This window comes from Xenopus tropicalis, chromosome 7, assembly GCF_000004195.4.
Source record: "Xenopus tropicalis strain Nigerian chromosome 7, UCB_Xtro_10.0, whole genome shotgun sequence".
In the NCBI taxonomy this organism is placed as follows: domain Eukaryota; kingdom Metazoa; phylum Chordata; class Amphibia; order Anura; family Pipidae; genus Xenopus; species Xenopus tropicalis.
This window is the reverse complement of record NC_030683.2, coordinates 47582770-47602733: the sequence shown is the minus strand read 5'-3', so window position 1 is coordinate 47602733 and position 19964 is coordinate 47582770. Positions and strand designations below refer to the sequence as shown.

General features: G+C 35.8%; 1 protein-coding gene across 1 annotated transcript in view; it reads right to left on the bottom strand.

Moving 5' to 3' along the window:
• Positions 1-456: 456 nt before the first annotated feature.
• Positions 457-19964, bottom strand: part of mttp.2 (microsomal triglyceride transfer protein, gene 2) — a 37492-nt gene continuing 17984 nt past the window's right edge. Inside the window, exons 7-18 of the mRNA XM_002939722.3 lie at positions 19367-19514; positions 15977-16134; positions 15373-15541; positions 14321-14428; positions 11757-11969; positions 11143-11357; positions 10316-10413; positions 8784-8905; positions 8482-8712; positions 7509-7633; positions 5447-5617; positions 457-784 (exon numbers count right to left, since the gene is read on the bottom strand). Coding sequence (XP_002939768.2) covers positions 634-784; positions 5447-5617; positions 7509-7633; positions 8482-8712; positions 8784-8905; positions 10316-10413; positions 11143-11357; positions 11757-11969; positions 14321-14428; positions 15373-15541; positions 15977-16134; positions 19367-19514 — 1909 coding nt within the window. The 3' untranslated portion in view covers positions 457-633. The remainder of the gene's footprint in view (positions 785-5446; positions 5618-7508; positions 7634-8481; positions 8713-8783; positions 8906-10315; positions 10414-11142; positions 11358-11756; positions 11970-14320; positions 14429-15372; positions 15542-15976; positions 16135-19366; positions 19515-19964) is intronic.

Below are 19964 nucleotides of genomic sequence, written 5' to 3'. Positions count from 1 at the left end.
AAGGGATCTTTGGGCAATAGTTATCATGGTTGCCTTCAACTTGTGGAATCAGGTATGTCTGTATAAAAATACATTTCATATATTCTTAGAAGCCCAATTGAATGAGCTCATGTCAAAAAGGGGGGATATTTTCTTTTTAACTAAAATAAGAGTATCTTTGAATGACAGATTGAAAAGGAACTATGCACAGCAGTGTCTGTTATAAAAATCAGTGTGTAATGCTCATGAGATAGCTAGTTGTTAAACTAAAAAAAAGATTAGTTTTGACATAAAGTAACTAGCAAATCAAAGCAAAATGTGGCACATGTAGCAAAAATAAATAATCACATGCTGGGTAACCAAGTAATTTTCATGTTGTTTAGCTCATCTCAATTGGTGTAAGTTAAAAAATATTGGTTTCTCAAAAGCCACAAGAACATTCCTGTGTTGGGAAGAGAAACAGTAAACAGAAGCAGATATTATAGAAGGATCTGTTTTATTGCTGTTCTCCATAGGGGGAACCTTTTTTGAATGACCAATTCAATATGCAGGAATGTGCAATGTTCATCTCTGTTGTAACCCATAGGCTGTTCAAAAGTTACAATAAGGGCAGATAACTTGGTGACCCTTCTGCCAGGGAATTTGATAATGGGGCTATTCATCTGCAGTCAGTAAGCTCCTACACATTTCTGAGTTGGAACTGTGAAAAGGAAAATCTCTCCCCCAGAGTGTTGCCTTCCGTCCTTTTCGTTTCGTGTATGTGATGTTCTTCTCTGGAAGCGATTCTGACAAGATGTAGGTCTCTCTGAAGAACAAAAACAAACAAATGACAGCAATCCATCCATGTGAAAATATTAATGAAAGTGATACTGATGTGTTCATATCAAAGACTGTTATCGTGTAACTATGCCTACCAAAAAGTTGTTATTTTAGCTGCTCACCCCTTACATCCCGAGGTGCTGTCCCCAAAAGTGATGGATTTGTTAGTCATGCAATATTCTGAAAGACTGGAATAATTTCTACACTGGGCTGGGTATGTCAGTATCACAAAAATTATTAAATATATATATATATATATTGCATGTACCTTGTAACCCTGTAAAACTTCATGGTAAAAAAACAAGGTCATCTTAAATTAACAAGTAAATCTTAAAATTAGCAAGAAAAGACAATCTTTACTGAATTGTTCAGATGGGAACTTTTCGGTTTGTCTTACACACAATAAACAAGCTTAGGGGCACATTTACTAAGACACGAATATGAACCGAATTGGAAAAATTCCGATTTGAAAATGAACATTTTGCGACTTTTTCGTATTTTTTGCGATTTTTTCGGCGTCTTTACGACTTTTTCGTTACCAATACGATTTGCGCGAAAAAACGTGAGTTTTTCGTAGCCATTCCGAAAGTTGCGCAAAATCTGCCGATTTTTTCGTAGCGTTAAAACTTGCGCGAAAAGTTGCGTCTTTTTCGTAGCGTTAAAACTTAAAAGGTGCGACGTTTCGCGCAAGTTTTAACGCTACGAAAAAGCGCAACTTTTTGCGCAAGTTTTAACGCTACGAAAAATCGCCAGATTTTGCGCAACTTTCGGAATGGCTACGAAAAACTCGCGTTTTTTCGCACAAATCGTATTAGTAACGAAAAAGTCGCGACATTTTTCCGAAAAAATCGCAAAATGCCGATCATTACGAAAAAAACGCAATCGGACGCATTCGGCCCGTTCGTGGGTTAGTAAATGTGCCCCTAAGTGTACAGACATATCCTATAAAGGGGTGTTTTCTATTAGACACAAAGCAGTCACTGGTCTCATTGGTCTCCAAAAAGAAGAGAATCCAGGACTTATTTAAAAACAAAAGTGCAATTATCAAGTGCAAAAATTGTATCCATCCAAGTGTTACAGATACTTGTGCCAATATACAGTCCTTTATAGATGCCCCTTGTGACAATACTGGTTTCTTCTGCTTTGCTGAATAAAAATCATCTGCCATGATGAAATATTGCTTTAAGGGCTCCCTTTGAGATTGCATGTACACACAGAACCAACTTGCACCCACTGAATTACACTATAATGCCTTTTCTGCACTACATCCATTGGTGCACAAGAAATGACAAGATTCCCACCCCTATCGAGGCAAGCAAAGTACACAAGTGTATGCAGATTAGCAATGGAAATCTGGGTGAAAATGCTGCATTGCAGGTAACAATGCACACACACAGACATCAAGCATATTCACACCTAATACAAACCATATGAATCCAAATAAACCATAGAAATAACTGTATAACTTAACATTTAATTTGCCTATTTGTGTCTTTAAGTTACCCTCCCATCTAGATTGTAAGCTCAGGGACCTCCATCCTCTTGTGTCTTTGACTCTTAACTTATTGCAACTGTATCTTGTATTTATTGTTATACTTTGTATTTATCTACTATTATCTTTAACCCCCTGTTTGTATTAATGTATTCTACTGTACGCACTGCGTTCATAAGTAGTGCTTCATAAATAAAGATATACATACTTATACATACATACATACACACACAATTTAGAGTAGCAGGATTTTAAATTTAAATTTCACATGCCTACCCAAATGACAGAGGTGGTATTTTCTTGTACCAGATAACTGTAGGTTCTGTATCAGAGAATTCTGTCCAGCCTTCCTTGTACATAACAGCTGAAGAGACAGGTTGATGTCTTAATATGTACTAATCTTTAATATTTGTTTCATATATTCATAGCCATCAATGTTCTCCTGAATTGGTACTTTATCTTTTGGTTTCATTCTTTAGACTGTAAGCTCAAGTAAGCTGCCTCCCCTATCATTCAATTTCATTAGGACCCTGCACTTTAATTATTGTGTCGTATGCCCAGTATATCTTACCAGTTGTACAGAGCTATGGAATATATTTTTACTATATTAATACAGTAGAACCCCCCATTATATGTGGTGTAAACAAAATGCTATATGCATTATGAATTAGTGGGGTAAAAAATAAACTGAGGTTTCACTGCATAGGATAACAATAAGGTCACTTATGTTGTAATTTGCTGTGTTACTACTGTATATCAATTCCATCAATATATATAGCACTATGCCATGAAATAACCATTATTTTGATGGATTTAATTGCTAGTAAGTTTTCAGTTAACTTGTGGCACTGAAGATACTTGTAGCAGCTCTGCCAGGCCATTTGGAATGTAAAATACTGTTATAGCGATGTATAAAAATTGCTTAGTTAAAATATGGCAGATGATTTCCTTACAGATTCACAGTAAAACACTTTGTGCTCTGTTTCATATCGGCAACTAGAAAAATTTAGTTTTTTTGCGAATTTTGCTAACAGATTTTTTTAGTAAACGTTCAAGGAAATTAGTTTGAAAATTAAAAAACATGAAAAATTCTAGAGTTTTAGTCAATATGCCCCCAAGTGTCTGGCTGAACCGAATTCTTAAACTCACGTGACTTTTGGTCACGTGAACACGTAAGTAAAAAAAACTATAAGTGCGCGTGAAGCATATGCATATATCTGCATTCGGCTGAATCTTTCATGAAGGATTCGGGGTTCGGACGAAGTAAAAAAAAAAAAAAAAATAGTGGATTTGGTGATTACCTAGTGAAAATGCTATAAAACTACTTTTGGGATCGGGAAGACATTCTAGGAGGGGTATGTATGTGTGCCTTGACTTGTTTGTGTGCACTGTGAATCCTATGATCCCAGGAGGCGGCCCTTAATTCTTCAAATGCCAATTTCTATTTAGGAGTACAAAATAGCATATAATACTAAACATATATTTGTATAAAATAGTTTATTTACAGGAAGCAGGGTTTTACATGAGCTTTTTTTATGCAATATATTATTATAGAAACCTACATTGTTTGGGGGTGTGTTTTTTTTAAGAGGCAAAAGCGCTAATTTACAATCCAACTAAAAAGGTCAGTCGTGGTACAGAGGAAGACATCCCTGCTCAAAAGATTTTTAAGGGAAGTTGTATTCTCTTAAGCAACAATGCCTATATTTGTGCCAGGGAGAGCTGCGGAAACAGGCCACTGCTGGTTACTTTATAGCACTGGGACTACATACAACTATCTCTGTTGGTAAACCTAAGTTGTATCTAAAATGTATCAGCAATCTAATGGGAACAAGAGTCATATTTTGTCTGGAGAAATATAACGCATGCTGGTTGTTACAGCATTGAAATCTGGGGGAGAGCTAAATAATAAAAGATACAAGGGCTGCTTTCTTTATGTTATAATCAGTGTTTTTACTGCATAATTATTATTTTACTACAATTGATTAAAATTCTGTTTTTAGGGGACAGTCTATGATAAAGGTTTTAAAAAGGAAAGGGAAATGCATATAACATGTAAGTTTGGGAAGAAATATATCAAGATTACGTAAAAACTGCATCCCTGGGAATGTCTGAATTGTGCACCTAGAATGTAAACTGCATTCATATTGCAACTTGAAGTTAATAGCAATAATCAATAAATTGTACAGCAGAATTAATTCAGAGATATTTTCTATTATCTGCTTTAAACAAAAAAAATCCTATTATCCCTGGTGAAGTAAGGGGTACTCTTTTTATTGATAACTATCGAGTTACATTAATGTTTAACCTGTACAGCAGTAATTGCAAAAAAAATAAAATAAAAGTTCATAAGTTAAATGAGTATTAATGTGAAGCATTTTCTGGTTTCAAGTTCTCTTTCCCTGGGTATAACTTAAGGTTTATTTGCTGAGATATATAGTACAAGGTGATATAAGATCACAAATGGTTTTCCTGAATGATAAAGAAGGAATCCTAGAGACAGTATAAGAAACAGCTTTTAGGTGCTGTTAAACATAGTGGGGGAGCTTGCACTGTAAATATTCCCACAGGATTTAGGGCAATAAGACCATAAAATGTTATATGTGCTGGACCACCACTGAAAGGCTTTGAGGTTGTGACATGGTTGAAATAAAGAGTTCCCTGTTGTATAGACTAGCAGGAAATAAACTACTCTTTGGGATTTGACCTTAACCCTTATGAAGAATGTAAGTGTTAGCAGAGGAATAATGCTTCAGTTATTTGAAAAGGCAGCAGGAATTGTACTCATATAATGTTTTATAGAAAGGCTAAATTGTTGCTTTGCTAAAGTATTTAAATCACTACTGTACTTGCCCATATATTCAATACATAACACTTTGCAAAGTACAATAGCATCTTCTGCCCCCACTGACCTCCCAGAATCAGCTGTCCATTTGCACTAAAAATCTTCAGACTATTGCTAATTGCATTTCACTTGCTCATGTTAGCCTAATAGAAAAAAGGGAACACAAATGTATATATATTTGTTACATTTAACAATATTATACAATATTATCAGAGAAAAAAAACGAGAAAAAAAAGTTTGTATTAATCATTCCATCATTTGCAAGTATACACTAAGCAAGCTAATCTATGGGCTTTTTTTGTATTCATTACCTGTAAGGCATGTTGTTCTGGCGCAGCTCAAGGCACATAAGCATTGGAAAAGATGAAAATTTCATAATGGAGTCAAAGTCTACTGCAGTCTCTGCATCAACCTGAGCCTTGATATCAGTTTGGAAAAAAGAGGTATCCACTTCTGTTGTAAATTCAAAGACAAGAGATGCCCTGGGAATAAAGAACAGCAAACCTTAAAACTCTTCTTTCCTAGCAATTACATCAGCCATGCATGACACAATGTGGCTTCCAAAGGGAAGGTGCCATAATAAAGTCAATGGAGCAGGTACCTCCAAGGGCCATTTACTGAGCAGTGTAGTGTCTCACAGAGACTAAGGAGCTTTTCACAAACGAATTAAGCACTTCAGCTATGCCGCACTCCATTATCTATTCTACAAAAATATATGCTCTCTGAGCCCCCTTCAACTATCACATGTGTAGTGGAGCCTGGGATTAAAATAAAAATAACAAGCAGGATTCTATTCTGATACAAACATGGGATCATATGCCTCACTGTGATGAATATTTACAAAGCAAATAGAAGGTGCTCAACCAGAGATGACATTGGACTGCCCTGCCTTCACTGTGCCCAGGAGACTGAAGGGTGGAGGAAAATATAAATAATGTGTCTCACTTGTTAATTGTGTTTTTTAAAAAAAATACTGACACCAGAATGTATGTGCCAAATGCTTTTACTTTACCTATCTGATCCCCCAGGTTTCATATTCGTGCAGCAGGAGGCCATTAGCATTACAAGCTACAACTGATAGGTTGCGAAGGGATAGTCAGGTTGGTAAAACAGTCAGGTTTTTGAACTACAAGTATCAAGTAACTACAAGTACTTACAAAAGCAGCCCTATTAGTCAAAGACAGCCAACATGACCTATAGGTAACTTTTAATGTGCATTAATATTTTGATGAGTAGTTTTCTAGTGTTAGTATCACTTTAAAAGATAAGATGCCTCAACTCTTAAATAAAATATCACGGTATTACTGTAAAATCACAAGTAACTCACAATGAAACCCAACTGAAGTAAGTCAGGAAGGGCTATACAATTTAAGGTTCAAGCCCAGATGTGGTCACAAAGGTACTGTTATGCTCCCCAGACACCATCATTTACATACAAACCAGCCCACTAACATGAATAATGTCAGCTAATTGGCTATCTACATAAAAAGGCATCACTGAATTAGGGTATGTAAAACTATAAGCCATTGTTAAAAAAGAAAATTCTTTCCCCCCAAAAAGATGTGACAGTAATCACACAGCTACCTTTTTGTTTGAACACTGTGATTGTTATTATGTTTACTTTGCTTAAAGCTGTTACTAGGGAATTTCAAGTGATAAAGCCAACTGCAAAAATCCTAAATGTTATTTGAGGTTTAAGGGGTTTGGAGACCTCTATTAAAGCCTCATGTTACAATAAACAGAAAGCAGTGCATTGTTCCACATCGATCCCTGAATATTTTTTGGAATCCTATTTGCATGCCTAGTACAGAAAACATATTTACAGCTTCTATAGGAAAGCAATCTTTTGATTTTTGTAACGGAAATCTTACAACATGTAGTACTGTTATAGTACTGCCAACTATTATTTATTAAGTCAATATGAAGTGCATTTCAAAATGAATTTTGACAGTAGTTGACCGTTTCATTGACAGCACACCCTGATTAGTTAAGCTGGCAAAAGAAGAGAATGCATCAACATAGCCCCCTTGTGGAGAAGAAAAATGGCATAACCTGAAATGGATAATAGTAAATCTATGACTATGCTTTATGTTGTTACACAATTGCCATCCCTGCTAGAAGCTCAAGTATGGTATCCTACTTGTTCCTTTACATATATTGCTCTCCTATTAAATCTTGATATTTCTATAATATATCACAATATCTACATAAGAAAAGATTTATATTTCAGGCTGTAGTGGAAAAATATTCCTTTTGGTAGATGCAAGTACAAGTAAGAATTTGTTAACAAAACAATGAAGTGACATTGGAATGGTCTTTGCTCCACATTTCTGACCTTGAATTACTAGACATTTGTAGCAGTTTATATCATACTTTGTGTTGATGTTTGTTTTGGATTCTTGTTCCCAGATGCTGACATCAATGTTTGCTGAGACCTCTAAGCCAAGCCCACCCTGATATTCAACAATGGCCTGCAGCCCAGACTGCATTGGCAGCCTCTGGAAAGAAGAGAATTAAGTCATTTAGTTGCAGAATTCAAACGCTTTTCACAGTATTTGTGCTATAAAGCTTATGTGTTCACTCAAGCTGCATAAAGTTTTTGGAGCAGAAGGAATTACTGTATCTAAATAAGAGCTGCCTTGATATTTACTTACAAATCAACTCATTTTATTCCTCAAAATCACTTCAATTTAATATGATCTTGCATTTAACCCAGTAGTTAAAACCTCATGTCCACAAAAGATTGATGCTCTCAACTTAAGACTTCCCTTCTTACTTTCTGATCAGAATCTTCTTAAAAACCCTCACATCAGCGCTGCATACATTAGAAGTGCTATACAAATAAAGATATACATATACCTTGCTTTGCCATACAGATAATGACTCTGTTACATAGAATGCCTGGAACTTGTAATTTACTAGATATAGGTTTTTCCATTATGCGGCTGAAGCAATTGCAAGTAGGCTAATACTAGATACTCCGGGAAGCCCAGCTAGAGTGATATATGAGGTGAAAACCTATTTGGTGGCCTTGAAACTCTTAAAATATGGCTAAATACTTTACACAAATGCTTTCCTATATCTTGTCACTGCCTTAAAGGAAAGGATTGTTTTGCCATTAACAGATTTATCATCTGGGCAGCATAAAGTACAAGGTATTGTATTATTGCTTGTAAGTGTTTATTTAAATAAGGCACTGTGGTTAACAGTATTTTTGCCTTTTGGAGTTTGCTAGATACTGGAGCTTCTCAATTGTTGAGCCCATATATGTATGTGATAATTATTTTAGACCTATGCCATATATAGGGGGTAATTTACTAATATAGATGAGAAGAGATGGCCTTACCTGGAGATAGTCAATAAGCAAAACATCTCCTTTCACCACACTTATTGGATCTCCACTGCTTGAAAATACTTTTGACACCAAATCCATATAACCTTGGAAAAATACTACTGGTCGTAGCTGCACATCAAACAACATAGCTGACATCCCAACTGTTGCATCCTTGTGTTCATCATCATCATCATCGGTTCCATCCCCAAACAGAGACTCCAGGCCTTCAGCTTCAATAGAAACCTTTAAATAGGAGAGACATTAATGGAATATTGCTAATAAAATGAATAAAGTGAATATAATTTAAAACATACCTGCATTGCCTTGAGATGATTGTTGTGGCCAAATAATGTAATATCTGAAATGCTCTGCTTCAGTAACCCAGATTCAGTGAACAAAAGATCTAGTCCATAGGTGGATGACACATCTTTTGTAGCTAAAATATCAATGAAACTTTAAATGCTCTTTCAGAAATTTAAAGAAACAAAAAGAATTATATACAGTATATTCATGCATGATCAGCCACCACTGCAACTATCTCCTACCATCCCTACTGTTCGTGTTTGGCATTTAAATAATCATCTGCAAACAGTTTGTATATTCATCCTGTGTCGGCATGAGATTTCTTCTTGGTACTTAAAGGAGAAGGAAAGGTCATTTGCAGCCACACAGTATTTCTGTTGTAAAGGACATGAATCTGAACCTGGATAACCACCTACTGACCCATCATTAAAGGAAAAGAAAAGATAAAAACTAAGTAAACTTTATCAGAAAGGCCTGTGTAAATACACCCATAAGCACTCACAGAAAAGCTGCACTGAGTCCTCTATCAAAAGAAACAGGATTTATTTTCTTCTTTTGTGTACACGTGTTCTTCTGTGTCATACTTCCTGCTCTCAGAAAAATCCTTTAGGGAATGACATGAGACTGCTCAATTTGCTTCCCCTCCCTTTTCCAGCTCCCTCTCCCAACTGTGCTGTGTAATCTGAACTATCAGCAGCCAGATCTGCAGCACGGAAGCTACGGAGACCAAGCTAAAATGGCAGCTGCTATCTTAAACAAACAGAGGGAGCTTCTAGGGCTGTTCACTCAGGTATGGTAAAGCTTTCTGCAGAATAAATATAGAGTTTTAGCTTGCACTATTGTGACCAATCTATTGGCAATAAAATGCCTTTCCTTCTCCTTTAAGCATATAAATACTATTCATAAAGGTACTTGTGTTATATGTGCTAGTTTCAAGTAGCTCCATTGCTGGTTTTTATGCAAAGTTCAAAGTAAATGATGCGTGGATGCAAGGGAGTCCTGAAGTTAAGTGGTCTACTGATAGGTGTTACTTCCAGGGTTCCCTTAGTGCATGCTCCAATTATTTAAACTAATGAATCTTTTGCATGGCAAGCCAGAAATTAAACTATTTGCATCTAATGTGTGCTGCTCCTTGGGTGCATTTTACCAACACAGAAAGCTAACTGGCATTCACATTAGTAAATGCCATGCATAATATACAGCATAATATTGTGTGGGTTCTGGCTGTCATGTAGGAATTGTTAATAATATATATAAGAAACATGGAACTTTGCATGTGATTTTGCAACTAGTACATTTAGCTTGTATTCATAAATTAGCCCATTAGTCTATTAGGTAGACTTAAGAGTCTTGTACAATGAAATACTCAACTGTGTATTTCCCAACCGAAGGAGTAATGGTATGTATATAGTGAAAAGCAGAAGTATGGGATTCAGAATCCAGTGGTAAGAGCACATACAGTAGCTTTTTTTCACGCAACAAAACACCCTAAAGCAATTTTGCAATTAATAGTATTGTAAATACAAACTTTATTTGTCATTACCTGTTAACGGTCCAGAAAAAAATGTGGATCTCCCTGACTGTGATAATTTGCTGTAATTGTACAGATGTTTGTTTGTTAAAAGTGTCTTCTCTGTTTTGCTATAAAAGAGAAAAGTGATCATGGTGAAAAATATTATTAATAATACTTAAAGGGGATCTAAACCTAGAAAAATAATTGTTGTAAACATACTCAGAGTGGTTCTGAGCACTTTTGAAACTCACATTCATTTTTTATTTTTGGTGGTTTCTAAGATATTATTCAGTCTTAGACGACTTGGCTCATGAAGTGAAGAGTGTCAATGAATGTAAGGGCATGGTCATATCCGCTTCTCTGCCTGGCTCTGTGCGGCGTTCGGCCTGGAAACCGTTTGCTTTCGTATTTTCCAGGTCGACCTCCGATCTGCTCTGTGTGTGCACACTCGGGCTCTTGCTATTGCTTCTAGTGCACACACACAGAGCGGCGTACCACAGCGGATCCGCTTCTCTCAGCCAGGCAGAAAAGCGCAGGGCTGAAAGAAGCAGATATATGCTTTGTCTGACCATGCCCTTAAAGTCTATGCACTTTCTGAATTTGGGAATATTCAGGTTGCTGACTCATTTGAGCAAAAAGTTTGCTATAAGCTGTCTATATCTGCAAACATTTCAGGAACTGCAAAAACAATAAACGTACAATGCAGCATTAAAGAAGCACCCTTTACATATATATATATCTTTAGTTTTTTGGAGTTTAGGACCCCTTTAAAGGAAAATAAAATAATTAATCTTGAGCCCTAAAAGACTAGACTCACTATACTCTCAGCAATATTCACACACACACACAAAATTTACCGTAACCGATTTTTTATTTGTTGCCCTCTCTGTATTTTGGAAAGCAGTAGCTTTGAAGCCTCAGTATTAATGTCTTCTAGGCCCAGTATTATATTGATGAGGTCCATCTGTGAATGTTCTGTTACCAACAATATCTCTGCTGCAATCAGCCGACTTGCCTTATCATACTCTTGGTATGTTTGATGAAAAATCTTTCTTAAAGTGCTCTTCACCTCCTAGAGTACAAATTAAAATGTTTTCAGTATTGGGAAGGTGAAACTCTTCAAAACCAACTACAATTTTTTAGTACCTGTACATAGGTGAACAAACCTTTTCAGGTGATCAGATGACTAGAAAATTCAGGCACACAATAAATACATGTTGCAGGGCAGTACTGATTGCATTTAAACTGCAGTCAGTTCAGCGCTGCTAGCTGGATTTTCTAGATGTGTCCCTGAATTTTCAAGTGATCTGGTCACCCTACATTGGATCTGTGTAAGGTACACATTTAAGGCAGGCTTGAATGCCATCAGTGGATTCAATCAAAATAAAAAAAAATCAATTCTGTTGTGGGCCTGTAGGTTTGAAATTTTATAGGTGTACAGAACAACAGAGAAATCATAAATATATTTTACCTTTGTAGATATCATTTCAGTTGGAAAGCTTTGTAAAGCAGCTAATGCTTTCCTGGACACAGCTCCGCCATTTTCTTCGGCATACTGAAGTAAAAGGGGTATGGTTTCTGGAAGCTGGGCATTTTTCAAAGCAAGAAGATAAATTTTTATCTCAGATTCTTCCTCTGCCTCATGCAAACCTTCTACGAGTGTGGCTTTTGCAATATCAACATCCTAGAAAGAATGGACATAAAATTTATAAAGACTATTACAAATGGACAGGGAATCATTTTGAAATAAACTGAAGGTGAGGACTGTCACTGCAGCATGTGCTTTCGGTCACAGATGGATACCTGTTTTTAAATTGCCACTGTTTTTGGCCTGGTTGTCCCAAAGTGTTAAATCAGCAACATGCTGTAGACAACAATTTTTAAATATAAATAACCACTATTAAGGAGGCAGGTTTAGCAGTGCTACGGCAATATGTAAATTTGTCCTGCCTTCCAAAACAAAACCAAAAGGAATCAAAAATAAGTGTGGCTAAATTTGATATGGCCAAATTGATATGGCTAAATTTGATATGGCCAAATTGATATGGCTAAATTTGATATGGCCAAATTGATATGGCTAAATTTGATATGACAGGGTAGAACTTAGCTTTATTCTTGGCTGTTCTCTTCACACACTCTCCTCCCCTCATTCATTTCCCCTTTCCTTTTCCCGTGTGCACAACCTTTCTCATTAGTCCACCCAGTGCTTAGCAGATAATGGGCCCGATTCACTAAAGTCCGAAATAAGGAGTGCTATTTATAGCATGCGTTAAAAATCTTATCACTTCTTATTTTTCACTCGATTCACTAAAAGGACACTTGTCATAATTAAGAAGCGATGTTCTTGGCGTTATTTATCTTACGATGCCTTTTTTTCAAGCAATATATTACGCAGCGCACAAGATATTACGCAGCGTGCGATATTTTACGCAGAGCGCAATATATTACGCACGTAACCATTACTTTCTGAAAACCACCATTTCCCTGAAAACTGGAGGATGCATCACTCTAGGGCCAACATATACTTGAAAAAATACGACTGCAAACTCCATGTTGTGTTGCCAATAGCTCACGAACCGCAATTTTCTTTAAGTACCGCCTGCCCCAAGAAGGGTTAATATTCACACAGATTAACACGATATTTTGCACGTTTAACGCTTCATATGTGTTTGTGAATCGTGCGTTAGTACTATTTCTATTCGCTAATTAACGCAATGCGTTTTTTTTGTGCATGCGATATGCGGATTAACACATGCGAAATGACTTTGATGAATCGGTACTTAATTATCGCATGCTTTTTAATGAAAAAAATTATGTGATAAGCGTTATTGACCTTTAGTGAATCGGCCCCTATAACGCTTATCGCATAGTTTTTTTCATTAAAATATGTCATTGTAAGATAAATAACGCCAAGAACATCGCTTCTTAATTATGACAAGTGTCCTTTTAGTGAATCGAGCGAAAAATAAGAAGTGATAAGATTTTTAACGCATGCTATAAATAGCACTCCTTATTTCGGACTTTAGTGAATCGGGCCCAATGTGTATTAAAATAAACTTTTAACATTCTTACAGGAATGAATAAAACAACATTACACTGATAATAAAGAAGAGATAGACAGGCAAGACTTTAAGTGGCAGACATAGGAAAGGTGAGCCGGGTAACAGGCAAAACAAGAAAGGTTGACTAAACAAGCAAGTCAGGAAAGATTGTAATTTATTGCAGGCAGGGTAAGCAAGGCTAGGCAAGGAAGGTAATGCTCGAACCAGGCAAACAAAACAAAGCCCAAGACAAGATATCAATGGATTTGGCAAGGATCAAGTCCAGGTCCAGGCAAGAGTCAAGACAGGCAGACATAGGCAATAATCACAATGACGGAATCCAGCAGAAACATACAAGAACAAGGTGACAAGGACTTAGATCTGACAGGACCACTTGTGTCAGTGAGCTTTAAATAAGGAAACTTTGTGCCATGTTGCTTTCTTGGTGACTGGGTGTTACCTGTGCATCCCCAAGGTCAGTGCCAGGCTCCATAGGAGTCACAACCTTAAATTAGCAACTAAAACCCAATTTTTCAAAATGTAGACACTTGCACAGAATGAGGTATTAATGAAATGTAGGGCCAGGGAACAGTCATTGATCTTTTTTGTAATCTCATATAGTATATCATATTGATGCTTCCGGCAACCAGAGTGAACCAAAGCAGAAGTGATTAAGCTTTGAGAACTTAGTAAAATATCACAACTTAAAATAACTATTTATAATGATTTAATGCAATATCATTCTAATGAAGGTACTGTTTCCCAAACAAGAGATAATAAGCCCGCGTTCACACAGAGTCACACAGTAACTATTACAGGGATAAAAAATGAAGATGCAGCTAAACTGCACCAAAAGAGCCAGAACTAATAAAGCTCATATTTTCATTTAAGAATAAGAAAGAGACTCTCCATTTGCAGAAAATGGAAGACTGTCCAAGGCCATTAGGTTCGCAGCTTTAGTTTAATATAAATATTTTATGTTAATAATGCAAACCTTTATTTCACAAAGCTTCATCTTGCACATCTTGCCAACGATAGCTCCAATTACAACAATTCCAGTTTCCATAATAACTGGGTCTGAAACTTTACCCTTCAGTTTCTCCTAAAAGCATAAAAAAAGATGAAAAATGAAACAATTACATCCAGTGTCAAAAGGAAAATTGATGTTTCAGTTAACTACGTGGCCAAAACATGTCATATCCTCATATTTCATAGATTTGTGTTTAAGTTGTCATATAACTTGTCTCAGCTAAAGCATTTTCAACACAGCTTTAAACAACAGCAACCCTTCAAAACAAACATAAGGTACATATATTTCATGCAAACAAAAACCTCATCATCTATGTATCAGGGAGCATTTTCTGTAAGCGCAAAATGCTCAAAGAAAATAGGGGCAGATAGCAGTAGGGAGAAAACTTTGCAAATGCCATGCCCACTTTCAAAGATGACACCCACTTTTGTAGCCAGTGGTATAACTACAGAGGAAGCAGACCCTGTGGTTGCAGGTTGCAGGAGTGTCAAGTGCCCAGTAAGGCCCTGAATAATTTGCAATTCCAATATATCTTAAATAGGCCAAGGTTGAACAGGCCAACTTACCAATGTTTTGAGGCCCTAAACTTAATTTGATGTGAAGTCCAGTAACATCTAGTTACATCACTGTTTGTAGCCACACTCCATAGATGTTCTGTACTCCACAGCCCTGCTGGGATCTTGGGAAAAATCTTGCATTGTCAGTAGAAAATATGGCACACATGTGCCAACTTTTTAAATTTTTCCTATGTTAGTAAATTAGCCCCCTAGGCATAGGCAAGCAAGCACACAACCCCCATTCCTCAGCCCTCATACACATATGCTTTATGTAAAGCAACTGAACTTTGGAGCATATTTAGAGTATGGAAAGTTAAAAAGTTTAGGATAACCAAACAGTAAATGGGTCCCAACAGATTTATACATAGAAACCATCAAGGCTCATTTAACTTCTTCAAAGATTAAAATAATATAAACACTTGATCAATTCTTTGTACATTATAGATTTATTGTACTTACTAAAACAAGGTTGAGCATTTCCTTTGTTGGATGAGGTGCAAGTGCTGCTGAATAAAGAAATTTTTCATGCAAGCTGACCTGCTTCTTTTTACTGAAATCCAAGAACTCGGAGAGGGCTGCTAAAGAAGCGGATGATTGGGCTCCCACAGCAGCATCAATGTAAAAAGGGCTAAAATATAAATTATCATTACATGAAATTGATTTCTCTGAAAGATGGAAGTAAATTATAAAGCTATTCTGGCTAGAAATTACAAACTTGAGTAAGTGGCAGATTTACTTAATAGCCTACTGGTTAATAAAAAGGGATATCCCGCAATAAGTTTTTTCCCAACTTATTAACACTGTCTTGTCTCAGAAAAGTTTTTAAAGAATGAAAACATTTATTAAAACATTTAGCACTTTGATCAATGTGTCGGTTTTTCAAAATGTCTTTGACTGCCAGAACCCCCTTCTGTGGGGACAATAATGTAATATTCACTGAACACTTTCATCTTTTAGTGCTCATAGAGCCTATAGTAACAAAAGAAAAGCAAACTTGGCAACATTTGCAGTTTTTATGTTACCTAATGATATTCTAAGGATAATTAATTATCAGTTAACTTACACCAATTCACCAGCAGCCTTTTGTAAGAGCTGGAGAATATCCCTTTTTTTTGCATGACGGAGCATCTTCACCATAGCATTAAATTGTCTGGTTGTTGATACTTTAGAAATGGTCAGTTTAGTCAGCTTTTTTGGAGAGGTTTTTAAATAGTTTTTAAGCTGTAATGAAAAATACAACATATAAGGCAGAATGTTATGTAACATTGAGACATATATTCAGTTAGTAGGACAATTAAGTATAAGGTTTGCCATGGATAATTTACATTTTTCAAAACAAAGGAATGTTATGAACTACATGTTAGTGGGCTGGATAACCTTATTATTACATCAAAGGAAAACTATAGCTTCGAACAATGTAGGTCTCTACAAAAATATATTGCATAAACAGTTCATATGTAAAAACCTGCTTCATCTAAATAAACCATTTTATAAAAATATACTATTTTAGTAGTGTGTCATTGGGTTATCCTAAATAGAAAATTGCCATTATAAGTGCTAAGGTCCACATGTTAGGATCATACGATTCATGTCACACACAAACACACCAAGGGCACACATACATGTTAGGTCAGCCGATAAATGGACAAAGTTCTGTCTTTTACTCTCATACTTCCTCCTATAACAGTTAGAGCTGCATTATTTCTGGTCAGGTGATCGCTGAGGGAGCACACAACACCATCACAAAATAGTGGCTCAAGGTAAAAGATGTAAAAGGGCAATATTTACTAATACATATACCCCAGTTTGGTAAGATTTTTTGATAGGGCACTTAATATGAAATAAACTGTCAGTGGGTTAAGTATTCATTGTAGGGGTATCATTTTGCTGTAAGCAGAGGAAGCTATGAAGCCCATTCGCAGGTTCTATTATCTAGAGGTCTGATCAGCATTGGCATATTTCCATTTTATTCTAAACAGCACAATGTCCCATGACTACATGGGAAATGTATGTAGCATATCACAAGTCTTGGCATGGGTGCATAAGGATATTATCACATGTGCCGATTTGTCATGGTTTTGGCTCTGCAACTTTTTGTTTTCAAAAACAAAATACAACAGTGTGTCTTGCTCATCTGCCTTCTATAGTCAACGGGTACTACACATGAATGTGCACATTGGCAACCTGAAAACATGGATTGAGATATTTTGCTCTGTTTGTTAGAATCACAAACATTTCCCATGATTATTATGAAAAGATGCTCAGAATTATTCTCTGCACTATGACACGGAGACCTTTCCCAGAAAGTTCACACAGGCAAAACAGAAAGAAACTGAGACAATTTACATTATCCTAAAGGCAACAGTTATGATAATCCAGATCCTGACAGTATTATGTGCCTGAGGGTTTCTGCTCATGCAGATGTATTAGAAATGCTGTGCTTACTTTTAGACATAAAGAACAGGTAAACTAGAGGATATGGTACTTGGCAAGAATATAAATGTGTACAGACTTCAGGTTAATTTCCATTTTTCACATTTTCTAACATTGCATGTCTAGTTTTAACAGCTGTATGGAATAGAATAATCTAAGAAGTTTGCAGAACAATACAAATCCATTCGATGTCACCTCTTTTTTACTCAAGGTATTATGCCCAAGTGGATATCTCTTTTGCCTTAATGCTTCACAGCCTCGAGAGAAGCAGAAAAAATGTCTAGCCTTCAATTCCCAAGAATATTTAATGTACAACTGATGACCTCCACAGTGATATATTGAGGTCAAGCACCTGATCAAGTGCTACTTGTCTGTGTTCCACGCAAGAAAAGTTACAAACTGAAAAGACTGAGATGAGACAGCACTGCTTCAATCAACAAATGAAAAAACACACAGCAGTATTTATATAGTAAAATAACCTTAATATGTTTAGTTATACCAGTTGTACACAAAATAAGTGGTGAAAACAATATTTTTTTTCAAAATAAAAGCCACCTTAAAAGGCTACATTTAAAATAATGTGTAAGAGGGGCTTTAAAATGTTAAATCATACAGTAATAATAGTTTTATTATTAAAGTGAAAAGGAAAATAATTTTTAAAAATAGAATTTGCTTATAATGCAGTCAATGGGAGATGGCCTTCCTGTAATTCAGAACTTTATGGAAAACAGGTTTCCGGATTACAGATCCCATACCTGTATTACACAACACTGTAAAAGCAATCCACTTTTTGTCTGTTATTCATTTCTATTCAAGTATCCAATCTAGTACTGTCAGAAATGTCTCTTTGATTACCAAAAGAATGTAAACGTAATGTGCATCTTTAGTACTTTTTTTTAGTTTATTTATGTATTGTTACTGTTTAGAAAACCTGAACCTTTGTGGTTAATAGAATTTAAATAGTATTTGAAGCTTATCCCATTATACATTTAAAATCTGCAAACTTTTTCTAAGAGGAATCCCTGACTGACCGCAATAATTTAATTTTCTGACAAATATGTACCAAGGCTATCATTGCTTTCCTTGATGGAACAAGGTTTCCTTATCTAACTTTACTGAAAAGGACATTCTCAATTTATTGTGCAGAAAAAATATGAAGCAGAAATTGAATATAATATGTATTCAATAATCATGCTAAATAAACTGAAAAATATAAATATTCATAGCATCAAGTCAAAAGAGGAGTTTTATTAAATAAAAAAAAAAAAACACAGAACGCCATGTGTTTAGTTGCCAACCTGGCTATCCTTTTATTAGTAATAAACTTGAAGTAGGAACTGCAATAGGCTCCTGAAATGCTTTGTATGCTGGTTACTTACAAAAAAATAAATAAAGTAAATTTCTGTGTTTTAATTGCTGTAGGGGTGACTATATGTGCTGAGTGACAGCAGCTATGCAGAAACTGTATAGAATGCTGAGGTCACACAGACAAACTAAAGTTGGCTAAAATGTCTGACCTGGAAATTAGGGACCACTGCCAACTATACTGCTGCGTGTATAAGTCCTTACAATAAATACTGTAACAAAGAATAATAATTCCACATAACACCTTCATTGTATACTCTATGTGGCTAGATTATATTGTACTGTACACAACGTCTGCACTAATATTGTACAACCAATACTCCTCTTTTAAGTAAGGTTTATTGTCCATCTGTTATCTTTATACATATTAAAGAATGGTATCATAGCTCACATTGTCATATAATGCATGTCCAGAAAATTAACAGTGCTACATGTACAGATGGCACTTTTTTCACCGGAGCAAGCTACAGGACAACTCAAAATGTTATACATTTTATGAAAAAACCCTTATGATAGAAAGATACAAGACTATTTATGCCTCTAAAATGTACTAAATCAAGGGTGGGGGTTAGAGACAGAAATAGGACTTGAAAAAAAAATATATAGTAAATACACAACTTTGTGACTATGAAGGTGAAAGATATTACAAACATACCAAATGGCTTCCTTCATTTCGTCTCTGAGGATGGCTAGCAATTTCTATTTTCTGATATTTTTCAGGCAGTAATTTTAGTATGTTTTGAACACTGTCCTCAGGGATCTCAGCAGGTCCGGGAATGGAAGACTTTAGTTCCAAGTATTGCCTGTTTGAACCAGAAATAACTTACTGTATTGGTTGATAACAGAATAACTACTAAAATCAAGGAGAGATATCATTTACTAGAGGGGCACAAGGACTCCAGCAGTATTTAGGGAATGCAAATCAGTGTAGAAGAAAACTAAGCATAAAATATAAAATACACTTATTTTATTAGCAAAATATACTGTCAGGAGAAGGCTCTCCCATATATATATACATATATATATATATATATACATACTACTCCATCACATGATATACATAGTGAAAAGCATACTTAAAAATACTCTATACAGGCAGGTCAATGGCTCCTGATTAAATTGTCCCTACTGTGTGTGTGTGTGTGTGAATGTGCTAGGTACCTTTGACTGTAAGCTCCATTGGGGCAAGGACTGATTTCAATTATGTATGATCTCTGTAAAGTGCTGCAGAAAATGTGTCAGTGCTATATAAA